This window comes from Haliotis cracherodii, unplaced genomic scaffold (assembly GCF_022045235.1).
Source record: "Haliotis cracherodii isolate W230 unplaced genomic scaffold, xgHalCrac1.p SCAF_16, whole genome shotgun sequence".
Taxonomy (NCBI): Eukaryota; Metazoa; Mollusca; class Gastropoda; order Lepetellida; family Haliotidae; genus Haliotis; species Haliotis cracherodii.
Window position 1 is genome coordinate 6,270,181 of NW_027266271.1, and position 25,146 is coordinate 6,295,326.

The following is a 25,146-nucleotide window of genomic DNA, read 5'->3' on the forward strand; positions in this document are numbered from 1 at the left end:
TATCAGGCTCTCCACCTGTCAATCTCCATCTACTATCAGGCTCTCCACCTGTCAATCTCCATCTACTATCAGGCTCTCCACCTGTCAATCTCCATCTACTATCAGGCTCTCCACCTGTCAATCTCCATCTACTATCAGGCTCTCCACCTGTCAATCTCCATCTACTATCAGGCTCTCCACCTGTCAATCTCCATCTACTATCAGGCTCTCCACCTGTCAATCTCCATCGGGGTAAGAATTGGTCTTCAACAACCCATGGGATGGGAGGTCAGACTCGCTGATTTGGTTGATGCATGTCATCGTATCCCATTTGCACTGATCAATGCTCATTATGTCAGTAACTGGATGATTTATAGACCGCAGTAATATAACGGGACTGTTGCCGAGTGAGGCGTCAAACAACAACTGTCATGCTCTAGCAGTCGATGACCTAAGTTAGAGGAGTGAGTGAATTTGGTTTGACCCTAGTATTCCAGTTATAAAACCTTGAAGGAAAAGGATGCATCCTCCTCTTTGAGGTTAAATGAACTTGACATCTAACGGTGCACTTGCCCTTCTGCAACTGATATGAGGTCACAATATTTCCATCATATATAGTCAAAAACTGAACTAAGCTCACTTAACTAAAGCTTATCTGTTTATTGGTAAACAGAATGTAATATGATTAATGTAATCAATGATCTCTTATGATTACCAGGTAATGTAATCGGCAAACTCATTTCACTGTGCAGAATGTGCGTTGTGAAAACAAGTTATCCACATGTCGCTTAGACAATCCCTTGTAACAACAACTACATCCTCAAATCTCACTCTGGCAAGAAGACACTGCTTTAATGATTTTAGTTATTCACATTTTCAAGGACTGTCAATAGGCCCTAGCCTAGCTCCCCTTCAAATAAGACGTGGTCACCAGGGTTCCTGCATGGTTTCCATCTTCTCTGAGACACAGCCGGAATCAAATACCAGCAGGGAAAAACGCCATCTCTGACCATCATGGGAAATAATAAACATACGCAAACAAAGAACCGGTTTGCAACAGAACAATATTTTGATGTCCATAAGACATGAATTCATCATTTACAGTGTCAACACATGTCCTCCATAAACATCATCTCAGGCTGAAAGTGGTGTGGGGGTCAATATTCGGTATTTGTCAACAGCACCTCACTGACAACACAAGGTGGTTGAGGTAGGCTTATGGATGTCTTCCATGTCTGTCGCAGCTGGACATCACCGGTAGGTATGGAATTCAGCGTAAACAACTTTCCTTTCATCCCACATATGTTCAGTTGGCGACAGATCTGGCGAAACATTAGGCCAAGGGAGTGTAGGGATGTCCTATTGTCCAGTGAAGTATGTGACCACACATGCCAGGTGAGGCCGTGCATTGTTCTGCTGTAAAGTGATGTAATATCCATGGGTCATGGATCGGTGTAATTATCTTGCTGACATGAAGTTACTAATGGGCATCCAGAAGGTGGTTGGTCCCTGGTGTTGGCAGTTTGTTTGTACCAACCAGAGAGTGACTGTATGGCTTTAGATGAACATTGTATGCAATTCCGGTTTCAAGCATTCCAACTGCACACAACAGCTCATTTTCAGAAAGATGTGGCTTAAACATTTACAATGTGAGGTCGTCGACAAAGTTGCTTTTCATGGTTAAAACACTTCAAATATTTACTCTGTGTTTGGCTTGACTTGAATGATAACACAGTGTTTGTACATGTGATTATCCCGCATTACTCTGAAAAATCCATGGCAACCTTACTTTCATGTTATTTTCTGGGGTGAACTGGAATTTTTTTCCAAAAGTATATAAACCCTCATATCCTCAGAGGTTTCAGTCAAAGTGTAGAAAATGCACAATCACCTGATTCAGAGATATGTAAACATTACAGATTTTAGTATGGCAAAAAATAAAAAGATATGGAGCTGCATAACAACTTACTGCCTATCAGCAGTAATGGTGCAAGTATCATTTAATTGAAAAATTATCGAAAATATTGTCACATTGTCATCAAAAGAGTTAACAATATCAATACCAATTCCAAGTATGGTATACATTTGGTCATAAAATCTACAAAATCTGATTACAGGCTCAGCACACACTGGACATTCAACACATTACAACAGTACTACTGTGCAGTGATTATGTACACTGAATATGACTACAATCCCATCTTCAGCTGCTGTCTTCTCCCAAGTCCTCACCACACTCAAACCTCACAAACTCCTTCACAGCTAAATGATTCTTCTTTAACATGTCCTTCACAGACAAGCTTGGGTTCATCAAGAACTCCTGGAAGATCAATTTGTCTTCCTCATCTTTGCTCTTGCTGGGTTCATCCTCTTCCTTGCCGATGCGTCTGGGGTTCATGCCCACCACATGCTGGCCCAGCTGCCGACATGCCTCCTCACGGGTCAGGGGGGCCTCTTCCTCCTCACTGGAGGAGTCAGAGTCAGAGTCAGAAGAACTTGAAGAGTCATGAGTGTCCTCTGACTCCACTGGCAGGTCCTGCAGCTCCAACAGGCTTCCAAACTTGCCCAACTTACATTCACTGTTTGTGTTGATATCTGGGCCTACAAGGACAACATGGATTTGTAAGAATAGTGGGACTGAATAATATTGAACTTTTATTTTCACTAGTCCGTAAAGTTTATCTTTAGACTAGTTGATTCATGTTAATTTCGGACTTTGACTTCTTGGCAACAGATAGCTTTACCATTCATCTCGCCTAGTTGAAAACCATTTTAAAACTAGAATTATTTTGTTCTGAGGTTTATCAAAAATATCTTTTTCCATGAAAAAGTCTAAATCTTGAGATGTCATCTTGATCTTAGATAAGATAGTATTCACACAGACTTTTCTCTGATCTGTTGCTACCTGGTATATATTTAAGATATAAAGTATGTCTAGGCATCATCCCATTATCTTAATGTAACAATTCGGGGCCTAACCATGATCAACCGTGGGTGCCGAGACATATTTCATTTCTGTTATTGCCTGTATTGTCTTATTAGACTAATGTTATGAGTGGGTGAGTGAGTTGGGTTTTAACGCTGCTTTTTAATAGTATTCCAGTTATGTCATCTTAATGTGGGAGGAAAGTCCAAAGTGATGCAGGCCCGCCCACTTGCACAAAAAATCTTAGATACAAAAATTATTGATCTCAGGCGCCTGCAATCAACTTTACAATCACCATACAATTGTCCTATTCCACTCGCACAAACCGATCTTAGCACGATTGTATGACGGCTTGGACTTAAGATCGCAATCTTAGCTACGATTGAAATCTTCAACGGTGGAGTTACAATTATCGTAAAATCGAATCCTGTCTACAGTTTTCTGCAAACGCGCATAGCTTGCTGCGTATACAGTAAGTGGAACTGGTCCCGACACACAACACGTATCTCCCTCCACCGCACAGTTTTAAGAGAGGTCCCAATTATTTTAAGGAAACGATTACTGGAATGATGGCACACATATTTTTGTCGGCATTAATACTGTCGTGATTTTAGGAATTGTTTTGCATTGCAACTAGAGAAATACCTACTCATGTTTTATTAAAAATATTGAAATATGAATACATTATTTAGTGACATAATTATTATGAAAAATAAAATAAATAATAATAATAATATGTCCTAACATACCACGTAAATGTATGATCTTCATCTATTTGGGGGAGCTTTTCGTAAAATCCTAAATATATCCTTCATGTTTTCATTTCATTGCTTATAACAAAGGATGTTGTGACTACCTTTAAAAAACAAAGACGGAGAATTTCAAGAATGCATGGACGGGAAGTAAGAATATTGAATAATGTTTTGAGAAAGCAGTTTGATATATAGTCACTAGCTATTAATTATATTGATAATTATTTTTAAAAAGTGTGATATTTATGTTTGCTATTTATGGGATATTTTATAAAAATTTCAAATGTCTCATCGTGTGTATTTGCTTGTTTGATGAATGCTTGTAATTTTTTTCTTTTAAATTCAGATATTAAAAACACTCGTCCTCGTCCAACTCGATTTTAGATTTAAACTTGTATGATCTGGCTCTTCAACTTCTAGTTATTTGTAGATTAAGTTAAAGATAAACGAAAGACAAAATAACTGACACAAATGTGACCCAAACGAAATATATGTGAGCTCAGCGATTCTACAACATTAATACACTGGGTATGGTAGATTGTACTCTACGGGCTTATACAAAGGGAAACCACTCCCATCTAGAGTATAAACTAAGATTAGCTGCCATTGATTTATCCAAAAGGTCACAGACGTTACAAATCGCTTGCTGACTACTCAGGTTTTTATCCTTCCCTTGATTAGCAAAAAGGTATGTTTGTTTCACTCTTTTTTCAGCATTGAGTCAGGTTGGAATAGTACTCTCAGCTATCGACTCGATAGTCATTTGGTTAACTATCTCAATTAACGATATTTCTGGTGTTTTCTTCATGTTGTTGAAGTGTCGATTCAAATCATAAAGTTTAACAAAATAAAGAGGCAACATTTGATCATAGAGCAGATTATTTGTGTGAAACAAACCAGGTTTTGCATGCCATTTTGTCAAGTTTATTCAGGGACTACAACGATCTTAGCTACTTAAGATTGGTCCGGACCAATTGTAAGTTTCGATTGTAGCTTGCAATGATCTTAGCCTACAATCACTTTGTGCAAGAGGATGGCTAATAAGCCAAAGCCTAAGATCGTGATCTTATGGATTTACAATAATTGTAATGCTAAGATCGCTTTGTGCAAGTGGACCCAGGTCTTAGACCTTTACCATTTTGGTGAAACCCACAAGAACGGTATCTTCAAATGGTTGATCATCTGATTTAAGGAATATAACCGCCAGTGGCTTCAACTTTCAGTGTACTTTCGGTAGTACCTGTGAGTGCTTGTGAGAGATATCCTCGATCACAAATGACATTATTGACATGAAAGTTAATGTAACTCTCAGAAATAGTAGCATTAGGTAGCAACCCACTCATGGTTGGACGGGATACAGTGACTTGTGTACCGTTGAGATAACCCTGTTACAGGGGGGCCACAGGACAACATATAGCACAGTCTGTTGTCTAGATCTCGGATCCAACCATGATAGCATACCGAATATGGAGACATAGTCACCATGGCCCCTACACACCTGACACATGGTTTGTTTGTTTGTTGTTTAACGCTGCACTCAGCAATATTCCAGCTTTATGACGGAAGTCTGTAAATAATCAAATCTAAACCAGACAATTCAGTGATTGACATCATGAGCATCACTCTACGTAATTGGTGTACAATGACATGCATCAACCAGGTCAGCAAATTTGACCACACGATCCCATTAGTCGCCTCTTACGACAAGTATAGTCGCCTTGTACGGCAAGCATGGGTTGCTGAAGACCTATCCTAACCCAGAGATTCACAGGTCACCTGACACATGGACGTAGGATGACAGGAAGTTGTTCTCTGCAGCCCGAAGGTGAACAGCTCTACGCAGGGACATGTTTTCTCCGACACTGCCCACCTCAAGGGCAACCACATCAGCCAGAGTCTGACCCTCTCCTGCCTGGAGATCTCGGAGAGCTGTGCCATCCATGCTTACCTGCAAAGTCACAAAGGACACTGTGAACACTATTATCACTTTATTAAATTCAAGAAAATGTCAATTTATTTTGTCATAGTTCTTGTACTATTATTTTGTGAGACAAGAGGTGAAGATCTGTCTGACACAAGGACATGGTACAATACTACCTTCCTGTCTGGCTGGCTGAGGAAGTGTTTTTGACAGGCCAGGGCAAGACTTGATACCAGCTTCACAAACTTTTCATTCCGAGCCACAAAGTCGGTCTCACAATTCACCTAGAACATACCAAACAAACAAATATTCTTGAAATATGGCTATTCTAAGAATGTTAAATCATAAACCCTGTCCCTTTAGGAGTTGTCTACAATCATTTAATGTTTTCCATCAGACACAATGGAAGTACAGAAACCTGTGACACTGAGATTCAGCACCTCTCAGATGTTGCAAACCCATATCAATCTGACAGCTTCCACATAATCTGAACTTTGTATTCATATGGAATAATAGCTGCACATCTATATCTAAATGACAGGTCACAGCCAATGCTCAGTTCAGATTTATGTAATATAACTCTTAACAATATAATTGTTCATAAAGCTGCTCACCTACCTCCACCATAGTGCTGTCTGCTGCTCACCTACCTCCACCACAGTGGCTGTCTGCTGCTCACCTACCTCCACCATAGTGGCTGTCTGCTGCTCACCTACCTCCACCACAGTGGCTGTCTGCTGCTCACCTACCTCCACCACAGTGGCTGTCTGCTGCTCACCTACCTCCACCATAGTGCTGTCTGCTGCTCACCTACCTCCACCATAATGGCTGTCTGCTGCTCACCTACCTCCACCACAGTGGCTGTCTGCTGCTCACCTACCTCCACCATAATGGCTGTCTGCTGCTCACCTATCTTCACCATAGTGCTGTCTGCTGCTCACCTACCTCCACCACAGTGGCTGTCTGCTGCTCACCTACCTCCACCATAGTGCTGTCTGCTGCTCACCTACCTCCACCATAGTGCTGTCTGCTGCTCACCTACCTCCACCACAGTGGCTGTCTGCTGCTCACCTACCTCCACCATAGTGGCTGTCTGCTGATCCCTCACCACACCAACCAGACCTTGTGACATTGGCCGATTCTGTAACTTGGTAGCCTTTGCCCATCCTTCCTTCTGTGCCTGTTCCTGCAGCCATTTTTCTGCCTGTTATTAGAAATGCAAAAATTTAAATTTCACAGTTTTACTATGCACAACTTGAAATAAATTAGGCTTTCAATTTATATCCATCGAAATTCATCGCAATTGGAATTTTGTTGAATTGTCAGCTGAACGATAATTAACATAATTAACATATTGAAATGCAATCAATACCTAAAGAGGGTCATATGAGTGAGTAAGTAAGTGAATTTGCCAGTTACATCATGTCATGTCAACATAATGTGGGAGGGAAGCCTGAAGTGATGCAGATTGCAGACATTTACCACTTTGCTGGTGCTGACAAACCTTGAAACATAATCGGAGCAAACCAGGATTCAAACCTACAACAAAATATTCCTTTCATGCCCAAGGGATGCAACTCTGCAGAGCAATTTGTGGCACCCAGCTGGGCCATCCATCCCCCCCGGTCATATGACCATACCTGAGGTCCTAGTTGAAAAGTTATTTATGATAATTGTGTATTTGATAAAAAGTTTGACAAAAGGACATAGAGAACCTAAGTAGCAAGAATCTAATTCTCACATTGAGCATTTAGAGAATAATCTGAAACAATCGAACATACATGTAAGCCAGGTACTAACCTGTACTAAGTCGCCATCAAACTGGTCAAGGGCCTTCTTACAGCTGATGAAGGGAAATCCTGTCTTCTTCCTAAGCTTGCTAAGTAGAGCTTTGTCAACTCCTGTCTGACCTGTGGCCAGTTCACGGGTCAGTGTGATACTAACTGCCCGCACAATGCAGGTGTGTATTCTCATCATACCTGTAATTATATATTACATCAAATACTTCAAACAACTTCTGCAAACTTCTGCAATTACTTCTGCAGACACGTGGTCCAAACAGGTTTGCTACCCCAGATTATATGCTTTTCTCTACATGTTATCAGTCACTACTATGCCAGCCACAGATTAATTTATTCAAAGCAGTATAAAACAACATTCACTCATTGTTATAGCAATGTGGGGATTATAAGGCAAAAACTGTTCCTAATCCCATGCTTGTCATATGAAATACTTGACGAGAATCAGGTTTGTTTGTTGTTGAAAATTGTAAGCAGCAATTTGCCATCTATATGACAGCTGCCTGTAAATAAGTTTGGACGAGACAATCCAGAGATTGATATTGTGAGCAACAATCCATGTCACGGGGTGCAATGACATGCAATACACCAAATGTCTGAGCATGACCACCCAATCCATTCCATCGGCTCTTACGACCAGCACTAGCTGCGCTTTGAACAGTAGTTCAGTTACATGGGGTGAGAACGGGTGTGTCCTAGGTGTTGCATGTCAAACGCTACACGTCAAAATGGACGCATGAAAAATATGAATGGCTACAAACACAAGTCAGAATTACCACATTAGTCCAGTTACATACTGTCATAACCTGTTTATTTACAAGTAACACATTTATAATCACCAATTTCGTACTACGTACTACAGTGTCCTTTCTCTGGAGTTAATGGGATTACGCTAACATCATAAAGGAATGATGCAATGCTCATGACGGCACACTTACTTAATTCTACCATATATTAATCTGTAATTCCATCTAGTGTAACTAGTTTCTGATAATATACAACGACCCACCTTGTAACATGATGACCATGTAGTTTGTTTCCCACCCGGTACATGCAAACACGTGAAACTTGGAAACAGATCTTCTGTCATTAGAGGAAGGCTTTTCACGGAGGGAGAAATCATTGTGGTTATTGGTAGTGAGGGGCCCTTTTGGGGTTTGCAGAAAACTGGTATTCAACTTTCAAATAAGGTTTCAAGTCAGATTTTTCAATACTACTACTCAGTCACTCAACCCTTCCATTTCCGTCAACAGCCTGTAGTGTTTTATGTACAGCCTGGCGCATCCCTCCTGCTTTTAAGCATACTAATCACGCATTTAAAAACAAACATAAAAAATAACAATTAATTAATAGACTATTTTCATATTTTCCATTCAGAGGTGTTTTAATATTCCGTTCGTTTCTTTAATTGAGAGAAATGTTAATACAATATTCAATACAATAATGTACAACGAAGTATGATCCGGCTTTCAGTCATCTCTGCAAAACTAAAACATTAATTATAATAATGATAACCTGAACTATTTTATTTTCAATTTAAAGCGACATTTGATGTAGACTACAGTGGAATACTCAGATAAATCCCTGTCATGAGTGCAACATTACACTTTTTCGTGAACAGCAACACACATGTAACTCGGATAAGCAATCGTTAATCGTAAAAGTATTAACTCTGGAGTTCACCCGTTCAATAACATTCAAGGAGGCAGGGGTGGCCCAATCGTCTAAGGCGCTGCAATTCGTTGAGCACTGTTGGGTTCCTTGTAGACGTGTCAGAAATCTATGATAGTGGGTTCGAATCTCGTTCCGCCCTGATTATGTTTCTAGGTTTGTCAGCACCACACCCGAAGTCGTGGGTTTCACCAATTGGGAAAGTATAGGGATCTTAAGACCTGCATCACTTTGGGCTTTCCTCCGGCATTAAGCTGTCACGCCGTACATTTCACTGAAATACGTACTGTTCTAAGCAGCTTAAAACCAATTCACTTACTCAATAGTGTGGCGTTAAACAAGAAACTGTAAGATTTGAGCAAGGAGTAATACGGTCATATTCAGTTTAAAAATTGTAACTAACTGCTGACGGATAATCCTCAAACCAAGGCCCCGTTACACAAAGCTATCTTAACGCTAAGGTGATCATAACTCCCATACTTTAACATAGGCTTGCGACAGTCGTAACACTAAGATTGTTTTGTGCAACGGGCCCGTACAGGACATTATTTGTACAGAATCCATTTCTGCCTATTTGTCTGAGGTTGGCGTTTTCTTATAGTGGCTGCTATAACTATATATTATACTTCCCATAACGCGTTAAGCAGAGTGACAACTTTCCACAACACAGCTTCATATATCCAACAGCGTGCAAAACTTAAGCCCGTAACATGCAAACCAGTGGATGATAGCGTGAACACCGAACGCGCCGTCCGCGTATCAAAGCTAGAGGACCATGTGACATACCCCCCCCCCCCCCCCCCCCCCCCCCACACACACACACCTCAAACCGCCTGTGTATTCATCTTACCTCACACAGGAGCTGCAACGAGTATAATATTTTTTATATATGAATACAGGCATATGTGTCTTTCTCTTAAGCTATGCTGCATTGGATACATATCCAAATATGGTAGTGGGATACATACGGTGGCACATCTGTGAACGGTGCAGGTAGTAATAAGTCACTTACTCTCTCACTCTCCCGATTGTGTATATGCCATGACTTTAAAATCGTCTATTCCATTTAAACTCCTTTATAAACCATCGCCGATTGTGCTCGAAAACCTATATCATAATATATATATATATATATATATATATATATATATATATATATATATATATATATATATATATATATAAAGAAAAGAAACATGTAATGGGAGAAAAACGTTTTTAACAAAATTGTGATTTTTGTTTGTTTATTCCAAGAAAGTGCACAATGTATCAATATGTGTATGTGCATGCCTGCATTAAACAAATTAACAAGACTTGCTTTCACATGAATTAAAAACTCCAGGAAATGTGCTTTGTTCTCTGTGAAAAAAGAGAGGTGTCGTGAACTGAATACACCCTTTTATGAAGGAGATAACGCTCTCTTTCTGAAAAACAATATTGTTAATAAAGATTACATTGATAAAAAGTTCAAAAAGGTATTCCATTCCTGTCGTGCATCTATTTACGTCAAGCAGCAAAACCAGGGTAACTACGTCATAAGCGTTACTGTAAGAACAAACGGAATATATAACGGGAGATAACTGTTTGGGGCCTGAATAGTTAGCGAAATCCCGTTTATAGACGAGATCACACTTGCCATGCTAAGAAAATGGCGGATAGACGTCGAAGAAGACGAAGAGAAGATGGAGGAGAAGATGAAGGCGGGGCAACCGATACACTAAAAGAGGGCTCTACCAAAACTAGAGCTTCTGAATGTGTTAGTTATGTTTTTCATGCTAAATGCTGCCGACTGAAATGGAGGGACTATGTCAAATCGTTTCGTTGAAGACAAGTCTCGTCTTCAGAAAGTTCAGAATGTTTCGCATTTTTAGAATTCATTCATTCAAAAACTTGGAAATCCTTGTTAATATTGTTCATTTTGACAATTTTATACACGTGCCGATAGTTAATGAACTGTTTTATATAGATTTTAAAATCCGGGGTTGTTCAGTAGGGTCAGCTCTGTTCTTCCCGTGATTATCGTGCTTCTCATTCGTCTTGGTAGGCATATCTACAAAATGTAAAAGAAAAAATAGGTTTGTTTATCATGGAAGGTTGTATGCTTTAAATGGCCGACCATAATTAATTGTACTTTTAAACAATGTAAGATCAATGTGGACATTAGCTTCAAGTCTATGGCTGGCCGTTTTGTAATATTGTAATGCCTTTTCTAACTATGGCAACTTTTAACATGCCTGATTATCCTTAACCATTGTAAATGCAACAAAATTCATATATCATCGCTCCAACAGACCATATAACCACTTTACAGATGATCGATGGACCACGTCACGTTTTCCTTACTGACACAAAGTTGGACCCTTATTGGTTAACCTCTTTCGGGTATATCTGTATCCTATGGATGCCATTAATATTTCATGCCAAGAAGTCTAGTTTCTTGCTCCGCAACAAAAATTGGAGTCGCACCTGACTTGACACTGTCAACATTGATCTGGCACTTTTATCCTGTCTCTCAGTGTTTGCTCGGGTACAGAGAAGTTTAATGCCGCTTTATGAACTGCAACTTTATTGTTTTTGACTTCTAAGTAAGAATTAGTCAAAGCTGTAGGCGAGTAACTTTTGTATCCCTGTCGTGAAGGCACTGGTGAACCCTATGAAAATGAAAAAAAGCTATACGAGATGGCCCGAAAATGTTTCCATAGTTTTTTAATTTTAACTGACGGCAGCACCTCAAGTCACTTGACTTTTGTTTATGGACATCTAGAAAATGAGTCGATGAGATGTGAGAAGGGTGGTGCTTACGATATATATTTTATTTGATGTTTTGGAAATATGAAATTTGGTATTAGTGATCTAGGGCTATTTATCTCAGTGTTTGACATTTGGTTTTTCTGTATTTATGTGTAATATAGTGATTAGGGACATTTTTGTCAGCAAGGGGTGTCAGCAAGTCATACGAGACTTAATTTACGAGATATCAGGATTATTACCGCGGTAATGGTTTTGTATGTAACCAAAAATGGAGAAGATATATTTAATGTTTTCATTGTCCACTTAATTTTTGCTGCAAGCTCCTAGGTCCTTGTTAAAATGGGTTACATTCCCAAATCCAGTAATTAGTATGTGTATTGGCATGATAAGTTGGTTTCTACAGGTGCAGGATAAAACAGCATCTCAGCAAAATTTCACTGACTTCCTCTGGCGAAAAGACCATCTCCGTGGTCTAGTGGTATTGTTTTGATAATGATAAGAACAGATTTTGTGGTAGTCATTGTTGATATTCATATATTCTTCATTTATATTATATTTATGGTTCATGACCAAAGTGTCAAAAAGCTTTTATGTAGTAGGACCGAAATAAAGAATGGCGAATTTGTAATGTTGTTATGTTCAGTACCGTACTACCGAAAAGCCCAGCTTTGTGCATCAATGCTAAGGACCCTACTGACGAAATTATGATGGGATTAGTAGAACTGAACTCATGTTCAGTTAGACTTTGAGAAAGCTACACACAAAACCATTGTAACTGTGTTCCCCAACTCACATGTGTGAGGATGTTTCTTTCATTTTACCCACGGGGCAGTCGGGTAGCCTAATGGTTAAAGCGTTGACTCGTCACGCCGAAGACCCGGGTTCGATTCCTGATATGGGTACAAGTGTGAAGCCCATTTCTGGTGTCCCCCGCCGTATTATTTTAGGAATATTGCTAAAAGCGGTGTAAAAAACTACTCACTCCCTCGTTTTACCCAGTGCCCAGAAGCTAGGTCTCATGGATGAAGATAAAACTTGTCGGATCTGGACTCGGCCACCTGGCCAATTTAGACTGATGATATTTCCTCGCAAAGTGCATTTGCATATGAATTCTCATTAACTGTATTATGATAGTAAACTGTTTAAAACAATACAAAACAGTCGTTGCATTAATTCTATTAAACATGTTAAATGGTGGCATTATATGTATATTTCTTGTTTTCTTTGCTCAGCATCGAACTGTCAATGTACCAGGAGCAATTAGCCTCAACCGACATCAATCTGTCGAAAATATTTGAGTTCATAAACCCATGACCAGCACCAAAATCTACCTCTATTTTAGATTTCGACACTTCGGGCCTATACCATATTTATCATTGTCATCTATCATCCACTAATATCATTGTTATCTGTCAATATCTCATAGATTGTCACATTCTATGGCATTTTACAACACTGATCTTTGAACAAACAAAAAATAATAATATTAAGACGTTTGCTTTTAATATTTTCGTTTTAAATAACTTTTATATATCTTTTTTTGCAAATACTTTGAAATTAAATAGTTAACTGTCACGGCCATCTTTGTTATCTAAGACTAAACTAATGAGGAAATGTTGATGTCTGATATGTCTGGTACTCTTGCTTCATCTGTCTGGTTTTCTTCTGTAGCTTTTGATTTTAAACTTAAGTCAAAGTTCATGTAAAAGAATAGGTAGGCAATAGTAGCTCTTTTCTCTTTATGCAAGGATCTGTTTTCACCAGTTGGTGCAGTTTTTGCTCGGTGAAGTATTGCTGGGGTGCCAATTTAGCTATAACCCTGTCATTGTGTTTTGAAATCTCCTTGTTGCGTGTCGGGTAATGTTTTGTATTCATTTGGTATCTTTCATGCAGTTTCATTTGTTAGCTGATAACTAATCATGTACAATAGTCAGGTGGTGAGGACCTATTTGAACATCACTCTTTAATGAATCAAATATTGACACACGCAGACTGAAAAGGGTCAGATAAATTAAGTTTCCATGCAAGATATTTATAAGATATTAAAAAAATTCTGAACACTGTTTCTATTACTTGTAAAAATGGAATCTTTTAACTCTCTTTTCAGGAAAGTGAAGGAGAAGGCAATGGAGGAGGTAATGAATGCTTTTCATTTTGTTATTTTGCATGACAGGCTAAATTGTACTCAAAATCTAGTGAAAAATCTGATTTGGGCAAATTATGTTTGTATGAGCAGTGGTATTAACAAGCCATGAATCATTGAAAGTAATACTGATTCCTAAGGTAAAGAAAGTCATTGTCAGCTTGGGCACATTCAATAGTTTTTATCTTAAACATGTTAAATGGACACACTTATACTGGGCAGAGACAAATGAAATGTTACTTGTACTAGTAGTCAAGGTAGTTGTCTAGTTTGTACTAATACTTTTATAACATAAGCCTCTATTCTGAAATGTGTTGAAGATTTAATATGTGATTAACTTGTGACTTTTTATGAACCATGTGCAGATGTGCTTTCTGAGAACGGGAGTGCATTAGAAAAGAAAGTGAAAGAGGTAGGTCATGTGTACCACAACCAGTGATTGTTCAGATGTGTCACCAGACTAGTGGAAATCTGAATCAAATACATGTTTTCTCCTCAATTTAGTTAATTTTACATCACCAATTGTCCAAGATTATTTGGGGACTTGTTAGATTTAACTTGTAGTGTTCCAGAGAATTTGCTGAAAATATATTAGCCAATAATATGGTTATCATGTATGCACAGGAGCAATTGTGTCAAATATTCATTGCAATTCACAATGGACAGTATGATTCATGTCCATAGAAAGGAAGTATTTTCTTGTGTAAAATAGAATATGGTCATCTGCTTTGGTAAATAATTCACTGAATATTCACTGAAGGATGAAGAGGATAGTGAGGAGGAATCAGACTCATCAGAAGAGACGGATTCAGATTCAGATGATGATGACGATGATGATGAAGAGGAAGACGAGGATGAAGAAGCATATGATGATGATGTCATCATAGAGGATGATGGCAGCTGGGTAGAAGAAGAAAGGCAGAGTGGTGATGGAGAGGTATGTAGGCACCTGATAATCAAGTAATGCAGATTAGGTCTGTGGTCTCTATGAAAATGGTTGCCATTATTTTTATTCGTTACATGCATTATTATCATTTATAACATGTCAAGAATTCATTTGATTTAGGGCTTTGAGACATGTTTAAACAGAAAACTGTCTTGATTAATTTAGTCATGTATTTAGGATACGTCTATTCTCTCAGATTGTCAAATCCTAAATATTTCTTTTATATCCCTTTTTTTTAAAAATTTGTCCTGTTTGTAGGAACAGCAAGAAGATGGGAAGAATCTTGATGATGATGAAGACCGGAAGAATCCTGCATACATCCCTCGGAAAGGTGCCTTCTATGAGCATGATACTCGCATGCATGGAGGTGGGGAGACCCAGCAGAAGGAAGAGGAAGACGATCAGCGGTAAGCAGGAATGAATCTTTGGAATATCACTGTTGATCTGTAAGACTTCGTCCCTGAAACTATTTCTGAAAACAGCACCAAATAGCTAAGATTGCTACTGTTCTTACTCTTTGTTTGCTTTTATTTCAGACCTAAGAAGAAGTTGTGGAAGGATGAGGAAAAGTGGCTGCATGATCGTTACCGGGATGACCAGCAGGCACCAAAGTCTCGGGAAGAGCTGATAGCCATCTATGGTTATGATATTCGTGCCTATGATAAGCCACCTGACAGTGCTCCGAAACGAGGAATGGGAAAAAGAGGGTAGGAGCATTTAGCCGTTTTTTTCACAAATTTCCAAGATTTACATATAAATATAAGGTCAACATCTGAAAACATGTAAATCTTGACTTTTCTCGCGTGTTGACATGTTTTCAGCCATACATGATTCTGAGTGTTTTCACTTTTATCTCCGACTATGAACATGATGAAGAGGGGTGTGGGATACCGAGTGGGTCCATCGTCCTTCTTGAAGGGGTTAAATTTTCTCAAAAACTCTTTAAGATAGAGAAATGAAATTTTACACACTGATGTTACTGGTCATGACCTCAAATGGGTTAAAAATTAGTGTCATAAATTCATTTTTATAGTCATAGTCCTTGCCCTGTGCTTTTCAACTTAGTGCATACAGCATGAAATGGGTACAGTTTTTCTCAGAAATTATAGAAGTTACGTGAATGAAAGTTTGCATGCTTATCTAAGAGATACTTGTCAAGACTGAGCCTGAAATTTGGTCCTGTCAATTATTATAACACAATTATTGCCTTTGCTCCATGCTTTGCAACTCAATGCATACTGCTTGAAATGGGGACAAGGTGTCTCAGAAACTATAGATGTAACGTGAATGAAAGTTTGCATACAAGTTTGAAAATTGGTCTGGCAAATTATTGTTATATTTTTTTATTATTCTTCGCGAGAAGGGGCTTTTTGTGCATTAATTTCACATTTTATCATTTTTTCTGATTAAAAAAGGACCAAGTGCCTATATATTTTTAAGGGTTAATAGGACTGTGTTTGTTTTAATAGTTTATGTTAACTACTATGTGAACAAACAGAATTCTAATGTGCCCCATGTTCATACTGACACGCATCATACCATCATCTGTGCCAAAACATTTCATTTGACCAGCTTGATGTAGAAGGTTTGAGTGGGCATTGGTCAAATGGTGATGAGTTGGATCTGCTAGTCTTGATGTGGATCGCAGATTCCCCCTGATTTTGGTCCTTGGCAGCACTACCTGTAAGCATAGGTTTAAACAAAAGGGAATTGTCCAAGAGCTGCATCACTTTTTCTTCTTCCCATATAGCTGACATACCCTGATAAAACTAAAAAGATACTGTTCAAAGTTGCTCACTCACTCATTCATTCACTCACTCACTCACTCACTCATCCACCCACTCACCCAGCGTATTTGCGTAAAATAAATCTCTCCCCAATTACTTTCAATTAACTTGCATACAGAAAGGCATACATTAAATGAAAAACCCATATAAAAATAAAAACAGCTTATATAAACCCAATAAAGTTTTTTCAGGATGTGTTCAAAGGAGCTAATTTCCGAAACACAATTACAAGCTAATTTACATTCTGAGTCAAACCTATATATTAAGAACAGTTATGTACATCCAAACATTTTTTTTAAATCTTAAAATGTTTGCAAGTTTTAGGGAAAATCCAATAGAGTGATAGATGAGTGAAGAAATATTGGTTACCAAATGAAAAATGTAATAACCGAATTAAAACATAAACCCTCGAGTAAAAAATCAATTGCTCCAAAAGTTATCTGGAGCTCTGTAAAAACTAGAACAATTAACAGACACTGATTGTTTTTACTTTATTTTGATTAGAGGCCGACGGGGACAAAGGAGACTTGGGGACTTTGTCCCAAGCCAGCGGATGAAAACAGAGCTAGATAACAGGACCTCATATAGTGATCTTGCCAATGAGAATGATATGAGATCACCTCGTGAATACATGACTGAAATTCGAACGGGTCCTGACTACAGGAGTCAAGACAATCGCTCTCAGTATGATAAAAGAGCCAAAAATTACCACAACCAGTCACAAGATTACCGTAATCAAGCCCCAGATGGCAGAACACAAGATGCTCGCCAGGAACATAGATCACAGGATTACAGAAATCAGGACTATGGTAGTAGATCTAGTCAAGATTACAGAGTATCTCCTGAAAAATCACAGGATTACAGAAATCAGTCTGACTCGAGATCTGGGTACAGGGGACATTCTGATTACAACAATCAGTATCAATCAGATTACATACAGAGGAATAATATGGATAATTCTCGGGGAAGAGGGCGTGGGCGTGGAGGAAGAGGCAGGGGCAATAGAGGCAGGTATTCTGACTCCCCAGAAACATCCTATACTCAGAGTCGGCCCCGCCAGTCCACATCACCTAGGGAGTTTACAAACACTACATTGAAAAACCCAGGGCAGGATGCAGAACAAGAACCTCGAGTAGAGCATGAAGCAGACTCTTCTGAAATTAAGGAGAAGTCCCAGAGTCAAGATGTTATCATCTCCAACAAAGAAAATGTTCAAACTATAAGTGTGACAATTACAAACACAACCACTGAGAAGAAATCCTATTCTAAGGATCGCCACAGTAAAGTTGTAGGTCGAACGAGGGTTCAGGATACAGTGGTCAATGCTATGGACCCAGGTGTTGGATCTATGGCCATTGAGAGTCCCGCAAAGGCGCCACAAGAGGAGAAAAATGGTCGAGGTATGTGCATATTGTGTTTGTGCATAGCTAAAGGGAAAGTGAGTTATGTGTTACAACAAAATGGTGAAAGTTCAAGTGCTGTGAATGGCATGATACCATTCCCTAATGTAAGGTTAATGGGGAGAACATAGTACATAACTGATTTGTATTCATTTCCCTCTCAATTGCTATGTGTAACCCTGATTGTGATTGACCCTTTCTAGCAGCAGCCCAGCAAGGTGGTACCAGTAAAATAGTTGACAAACAGCAGTTCCCACCCCGCCTTCAGAACACAGCTTCTAAACCAGACATTGGACAGCAGAGTCGACCTAAGCGTTACTCCTCTCAGCGGCAGAGGAACATCCCTGACGTCAACTACTCAGACCAGGTGTCTGTGGACAGTGGGACATACTACAATCCCGGTAAGTGCTACCTCGAATGTTTATCACTCTTCTTCATGTAGTGTGAAGCTGTTTGTTGCTCTGTAAGCATGGTAGTACTGGTAAGGTATGTTTGCTGAGTAAGCTGTGACATGTTTAGGAGACACGTTGGTGTTGATGCTGTGCACGCTAACCCTCCCTTCGCCCTCTGTCCCTGCAGCTGCCCCAGCCTACACTCCACCTATGTACCGCCCTGAGCAGTCTGTTGCACAACCTCCACAGCCATCACCACCACGTCTCCCCCAGCCTCAGCCCCAAGACACGGCTGGCTTCCAGACAACAATACTACAGCCTCCCATGGGCTTTCCATTACCAGGTAGGCCATTGCAGATCTTGCAGTCAGTGCTTTGTTCAACTAGAAAATGGAAAAGCTCATGAGAGACAAAAAACTTGAGACAAGTATATATTGTATTTCAGTTTTGAGTATCTTGGTTGTGAACCCAGAGAAGTGCCTTATCTGGCTACCTTTTTCATATGGCTGGATTTGTCGTAAAGCTGCAGTGATTGTATTTGAATTGTTATTAACTATTGTTGGAATAGATTACTGAGGTGGTAGACTCACTGGTACCAAGGGTTTTTCAGGCTCTCCAGAAAGTCTTGATTTTTGTGACCTTTGGCCTTTTCTTATGATTTTTATGTGTAACATGAAATGCTTGTTATCATGGTTACTCTTCAACAATCTGTGATGTGTTCCAGTGTCTACGGCAGGTCTGCCGACTGTTCCCCCACGATTGTATGCCCCAGGGCCAACCCCAGCTGTCACCATGACTGCACCATCTGCCATCATACAGCCACAGTTCCTAGGAACAGGTGTTCCTGGAGTGCCTCAGGTTGTGTATGGGGCTCCCCCAGGACCATACCCGATGACAGTGGGATACCCCTCACCTCCCCCTCCCCCTCCACAGCAGGTAATAGATTTAAAGGATCTGTCTAACTCTTGATATAGATCTAAAAAATGTGACATAGCAGCATCAGTACCCTTCAGCATCTAAAAATGTGTAACATGGTGATACCATTTGCTGACATATCAATTGTTTTTCAGTGATATTTGTCTTGTGTAGACAAATTATGTTTTAAAAAAAAGCAAACAATAGGATGTCTGTAAAGAATTTGTGCTTCCATCTTGTCTTCTAGATTCAGGCTGTATGAAATTGTGACAGAACCAAATTATATCTGTGTTTTCCTTTGTTTGTGTAGGGTGCAGCAGCTCCAGCTCCGCCAAGCAACACAGGGCAGGAGTTGTTTAGAGGCGGCACTACATACTATGCCCCCGAGCTGCAGCAACCAAGCCCTAACAGATCACCACAAAAGAGACCTAAGGCTGCCATACCTATAGTAAACCCTATTGTAAGTTACATTTCATGTATCGGTCTCCAATCTTTGTTTAGCATTTGGATAATCTTGAAGTCTTTGTATAGCTTTAAGACTAATCAGTTTATGGTTGTAGTATGTAAATGTGTTGAATGTGTTATCACGGTTTTGTTCTGAGGTCCTGGCACAAGAACAAAAACAGACCACCATGAAGTATAACTGCTTTGATGACATCCTGATGTTTGATCTGGATACATGATTTTACTTCACAGGAGCACAAGAAGAATGGCAGGACTGCTTATGAGAGGGAAGAGTCATCACGGGCAGTTCATCCAGTTGTTGGTGCTGAAATGGACAAGGGGGAGACACCTTTCTCACCAGTCCCTGACAGTAGTGATGGTGATGGAGATCCTGCCCTGACAGCAGACTGTCAGCAGGCAGAGTTACCACTGTATGAGAGTGCCACATATAAAGCCTCACAAGAACATAGTGCTAGCAATAATGAACAGAACGATTCCTTTGTGCAATCTACTGACATTAACATAAGTGATGCAAAAACTGAATTAGATCAGAATATGATTTCTTCTGATCACTCTAGTAAAACTACTGAAGGCTCACCTGAAATGGAGTTCAGTCATCCCACTGACACTGCCAACAGTGAAGTTAGTCAACAATTGGTAGAGTCTATAAGTGACACTAGAATACCAGAGGACAAACTTACAGTAATTGCTCACTCTCAAGATCATATATTTGAAAGTAGTTCAAGTGTTTCAAAAAGTGTACCAAACGTAGCAGTAGAAATAACAAGAGACTTGGAAAATGTGTCATTGAATGAAACGGACACTACAAACCCTGCAAGGAGCACTGATGTTAAAGATGACGAGAGGAGAAAACCTCAAGTGCAAGAATTTTGTGTGAGGAAAGATTTTGAGGTTGCAGATATAAAGCCGTCGGTTGCAGAGATTGATTCTGCAGTGGATGCAGGTGGTGACTCATCGCAATATGGAGGCTCAAAGATGCAGATGAAGTTAGAGATGGAAGAAGGTTCATCAGAAACTGATGTCACAGTTCCAGCCACTGCTGTGGAAGCCAGCAATTAAAGTGATCAATCATCTAGGATCCCACAGTTGAATGTTCTATATGGTTTTCAAGCTTTTGTTTCAAGCATTTTGGATGTTGTTTTGTCTGTATCAAAAGAATTTTTAGTGTACTTTAACATGTTTAAAGTGTTATTAAACATTCTGTGCGATGGTTTGATCAAGTCTAACATAGAAGTTGATTTTGTCTGCAGACTTTCCTCTTTCCTTTGAATAAGATGCAGCTCCATATTTTTCACTGTCCAAGAGCATGAGAATTTTGAATTAGAGATATGTTGAGTTGTGTGAAAGGCATGCCATAAATCTATGCTTAATGCCCTTTTTCAGCTTTTGCCTCAATGAATGTTGTTGAGAGAAAACAGCAGTTTTATCCAGTTTATTTGGTTCTGTTTCATTACAGAAATTGTCATGCCACACATAATGTACGGAAAGCTTATTTCCAGATTACCTATGACAAGATGATTTGGAAAGTTTCCAAATGGAATTGCCAGCACCATGAATATCAACATCCCTGATAATCAGTGTATCAAATACAGTCATTCTATTAGGATATATACCCTCGACCCATTACCCCCCTTATCTTTTTTAGGCTGTAAAAACAGTACTCATCTCGGCTTTCATGTGCTGTCTTAATACACCTGGAACGCCTTGATGCATAAAGACTTCCACCTCCCATCTTTCTACTGGGGAAAACCTCATTCCCAGCTGAAAAGTCATTTATGAAAGTCTTCTGGTTCATTAATATATAATCAGAGCTCACTCGGATGAAGCAGCAATTTTGAATGTAGAGCTATGCTGAACTTGATTTCAAGCTCATGTGAGAGTAAATTCTGTGCTAGGTTAGTGATGAAACAGATTGAGCTGTTATGGAGACTGTGTCCAGGGTACTGATCGAAATGGAATGGAGTTCCAATACACTGGATAATTGAGGATTTCAACTCATACTGGTGAATTTGCTATTTTCAACTTAGAATATCTTGTTACAATTCTTCATTAGAAATAATGTTAATGAAGAACTTTCAGTACTATGTTATTTTTATTCATCTAAGCAACGTTAGTTGTAATGGAGTTATCTTGTGTGAATGACTCAATATGAAGGCACCTTTCACAAAGTTGATTCATCCTAAAAGAAAGGTATTATTGAATCTTATTCATGTATAAATATATATATTCACACATGTATATCAGCTGTATTGCAATGTTTTCTCTACTGTTGCAAATATAACATTTGGAAAATAATTTGCCATAAATTACGATTATATTACAAGATACAACGAAGGAAATCTGTTTTTAAATGTATTATGTTAAGCCTTAACTCAGGTTAAAAGGTCTAAGTAGGTTTATTAAGGTAGATTAATGTAACTAATAGTAATCTGTTACAACTTTATGAAAACAATTGTGTGAGATGTAAAACCATCTTTTGTTGTTCTGTTGGTGAAGCCAACCGCAACATATTTGTATGTGTACACATAGTTATTGACACATCAATTCATATTGTGAAGTAATATGGTTGAATATTATGTCCAATATAGCGTTTGCATAATGACTATACGCATGTTGTATTTAGAAGATAAAATCTTGTTATTATGAGGATTACTACATACAAGTCTTTCAGGTCTATTTTTAAGCGTTCTTATGGAAATTATGTAATATGAAACTGATTAAATCTTTAAAATGCACATTTCGACATGAAAGATAGGGATCTCTAGGACATTGATGGGGTTTAGTGTTTCTTGATGAACTGATCACTTTGAACAGTTATTTCCAGACTTTGGTATTGGTCTAAATGAATTATTACATTTTCGTATGCATTTTGTTCAGTTACCCTCTATAATATATGGCATGAGTAATAAAGACAGTTGTTGTCCCTTGTGTCTTGATCATGTTGATAATTGAAATAGATTCAAAGATACAGGAGCCTGCATTGAAAGGGTTTTCTTAGAGTAATATTCTAAATTCTTGATTTTCATATGAAACTAGAAAACAAGCTTATAGTTTGTTTTGAGAAAATATATCCAAAATTTCCAGGATAAACTGTCAGGTTTGTAATGTATACTGTGACTATAATCTCCCCTTTTCTAATTTGTGTAACTTATTTCTTTTAGGTTGTGAAAACATTTACTCTGCAGAAAAAGAAATGCAAGAGTTATTTTTAGATGTATATTTTATATATCATGTAAATAATCAACAGATGTTGATTGATTGTTTAAAATTGGCATACATCATTGACCAGGCTCCACAAGGCACTCATGCAACAGCTCACGGAACAGTAGATTTTCAAGGTGAAGGTCATCTGTTCTCAGTATCTTGTATGGCGACCAAAAAAGAGTTCAAAACTGACTGGCATTGTCATCCCATGGATGCAATCAGATCCCGAATTGTGGCCTGGGAATATTCACCCACTCTGCCTGCAGTGCTTGTACCAACTGTCAGAGGTTCTCTGGTTGTTGCAGACATGCTCGCAGTCGTTGATCCAGTGCATCCCATTCATCACATTAATGTTCCACTGGGTTTAAATCTGGAGACCTGGAAGACCATGGCAGGACCTGGATGTTGTGATTCCTGAAAAAATGTTGCCGTGTGAGGTCGGGCATTGTCTTGTTGGAAAATGATGTTCGCTGTTGCATAATGGGAAGGATGTGTGGCCGAAGAATCTCATCTGTGTAACGTTGTGCCGTTCAATTCCCCAGAACTTGCACAATGTCTGGTGTACCAGTGTAGGAGATGACTGCCAACATCATCACACTACCACCACCAAATCTGTCCACTTCCTGTATGCAGTTTCATGCATAACTTTCCCTGCGATGCCTGTTAACACGTCTACCATCTGCATGGTGAAGCCTAAAATGTGACTTGTCACTAAGCCAAACTTGTCTCCTTTGCAGTTGTGGCCATATTCTGTGACCTTGACACCACTGACGTCACAGCTGATCGTTTAGCATGAATAGCTTCAGCGCATAAACAGTTCCTCACTGTCTGAGCTGATATCCTACGCATTCCTGGTATTGCCATTGTCTTAGAAGTGGCCATGGTGGTTCTTTCACGTAAGTGACATACCCGTATAAATCTGTCCTTTGCAGTCATCCGATGGCATGGTTGCATTGGGCCTCTGTCAGATGGTTTTTTTCGGTGTTCACTTGTCTGTAAGATTGTGATGGCATGTAAATGAAAACCCAACATTTTTATAGCCCAACAAGTGATGTTGCATGTGCATGTCATGTTGGTGTGTTTTGGCGCCAGGTTCTCATGTGGTTGTTTAGTGATTTTTCCATCTTTCCACCAAATTTCTGTAGTAGGACAAATCAACCCCAATCCAAGTATGTTTTCGTGTTAATTTTGTATGGATGTTGGCAACACTGTCAAATATTTACAAGTTGAACTACTTTTGCGTTTCATATTTTTACAGAATTCCGGGTTTATCTAAAATTTAAAAACATTTTTTGTTGTTTTTCAAACAGAACGCAAGCACTTGTAGAAATTTTGTTCATGTATTATTTTTCATAATACCTTGGAAATTAAAGATGTACATTATATGACTGATATTTAATTACATTACTTTGTTTCTACTTTGAAGCAGTGAAGCTTATATATTTGTGTATGTGCCATTATTACCCTGTCAGAGGATAGGTAAATGTTCTACTTGCATCTAGATGCACCTTTGTAATGTGTATACTAATAAGCAGAGGCGTGTTTATTTGTCTATAACTGTGTACATGGTGTGTAATATGTATGTTTCCATGGTGCGAAGCATGCTTGATTAGCGTTTGAATAAAGACATCTAATAAGTTGCTGTAAATAAAAAAGGTTTTGAAAGTTTTGTTTTGATATTTTGTTGTGTGAATGTTATTACAATGATGATGAGCAATAGTCTCACCAGCTGCAGAAGTTTTTACTTTGAAAAGGATCCTTCGCCCAGGACTTCAGGCACAGGACTGTATCAAGAGATGAGGACTGTTCACATGCGATCATATTGTACCTGGCTTGTACCTATACCAGCTATAGAAGCTAACAGTTTTAGTCCACTAGTCCTTATAATGATAACATATAGCAAAACCTTTAAGAATGGAACAATTTCTACAACTCCTTCCTAATGATACTTTAGCAGCTGGGCAAGGACTATAGGATTTCTAATGTTACTGTACATGTATGATCTCATCTAAACTGGATTATTAAAGCCACCTACATATACCGAACTGCAAAAATAAGCTCTTTATGAAAATACTTCACGGAAGTTGCCCATTTAA

The 25,146-nt window shown here is 38.9% G+C and overlaps 2 protein-coding genes and 1 pseudogene across 3 annotated transcripts; 1 reads left to right on the forward strand and 2 right to left on the reverse strand.

Annotated features, from left to right (window-relative positions):
* LOC139463766 (uncharacterized) overlaps positions 1-25,146 on the reverse strand; it is a 272,927-nt pseudogene that overhangs the window by 16,634 nt on the left and 231,147 nt on the right.
* On the reverse strand, positions 690-8,495 carry LOC139463769 (elongation factor Ts, mitochondrial-like). The gene is made up of 6 exons (XM_071245056.1): positions 8,387-8,495; positions 7,379-7,557; positions 6,654-6,782; positions 5,755-5,862; positions 5,434-5,605; positions 690-2,580 (listed from the first exon to the last, which is right to left on the reverse strand). Exons 1-6 carry the CDS (start codon positions 8,403-8,405, stop codon positions 2,183-2,185), a joined length of 1,005 nt encoding a protein of 334 aa, XP_071101157.1. The 5' UTR covers positions 8,406-8,495; the 3' UTR covers positions 690-2,182.
* On the forward strand, positions 10,674-24,700 carry LOC139463763 (protein CASC3-like). Of its 2 annotated transcripts, none has more exons than XM_071245050.1 (12): positions 10,674-10,804; positions 13,907-13,934; positions 14,308-14,354; positions 14,703-14,879; positions 15,147-15,295; positions 15,425-15,595; positions 17,180-18,075; positions 18,279-18,476; positions 18,655-18,810; positions 19,191-19,402; positions 19,692-19,841; positions 20,078-24,700. In XM_071245050.1, the coding sequence occupies exons 1-12, from the start codon at positions 10,697-10,699 to the stop codon at positions 20,903-20,905; spliced, it is 3,120 nt and encodes a 1,039-aa protein (XP_071101151.1). In that variant the 5' UTR covers positions 10,674-10,696; the 3' UTR covers positions 20,906-24,700. The 2 variants fall into 2 exon arrangements, with proteins under 2 accessions (XP_071101151.1, XP_071101152.1); XM_071245051.1 differs by having other exon boundaries at positions 18,282-18,476.

Bases quoted from the DNA above. Each gene is read 5' to 3' on its own strand.
- LOC139463769 (XM_071245056.1), bottom strand. The intron at 5,863-6,653 runs GTAGGTGAGCAG...GGTATGTTCTAG, and splicing joins AGACAGCCACTATGGTGGAG to GTGAATTGTGAGACCGACTT. The intron at 5,606-5,754 runs GTAGTATTGTAC...GTGACTTTGCAG, and splicing joins TCAGCCAGCCAGACAGGAAG to GTAAGCATGGATGGCACAGC.
- LOC139463763 (XM_071245050.1), top strand. From the start codon at position 10,697: ATGGCGGATAGACGTCGAAGAAGACGAAGAGAAGATGGAGGAGAAGAT. The intron at 14,355-14,702 runs GTAGGTCATGTG...TATTCACTGAAG, and splicing joins TAGAAAAGAAAGTGAAAGAG to GATGAAGAGGATAGTGAGGA. The intron at 18,811-19,190 runs GTAGGCCATTGC...GATGTGTTCCAG, and splicing joins CATGGGCTTTCCATTACCAG to TGTCTACGGCAGGTCTGCCG.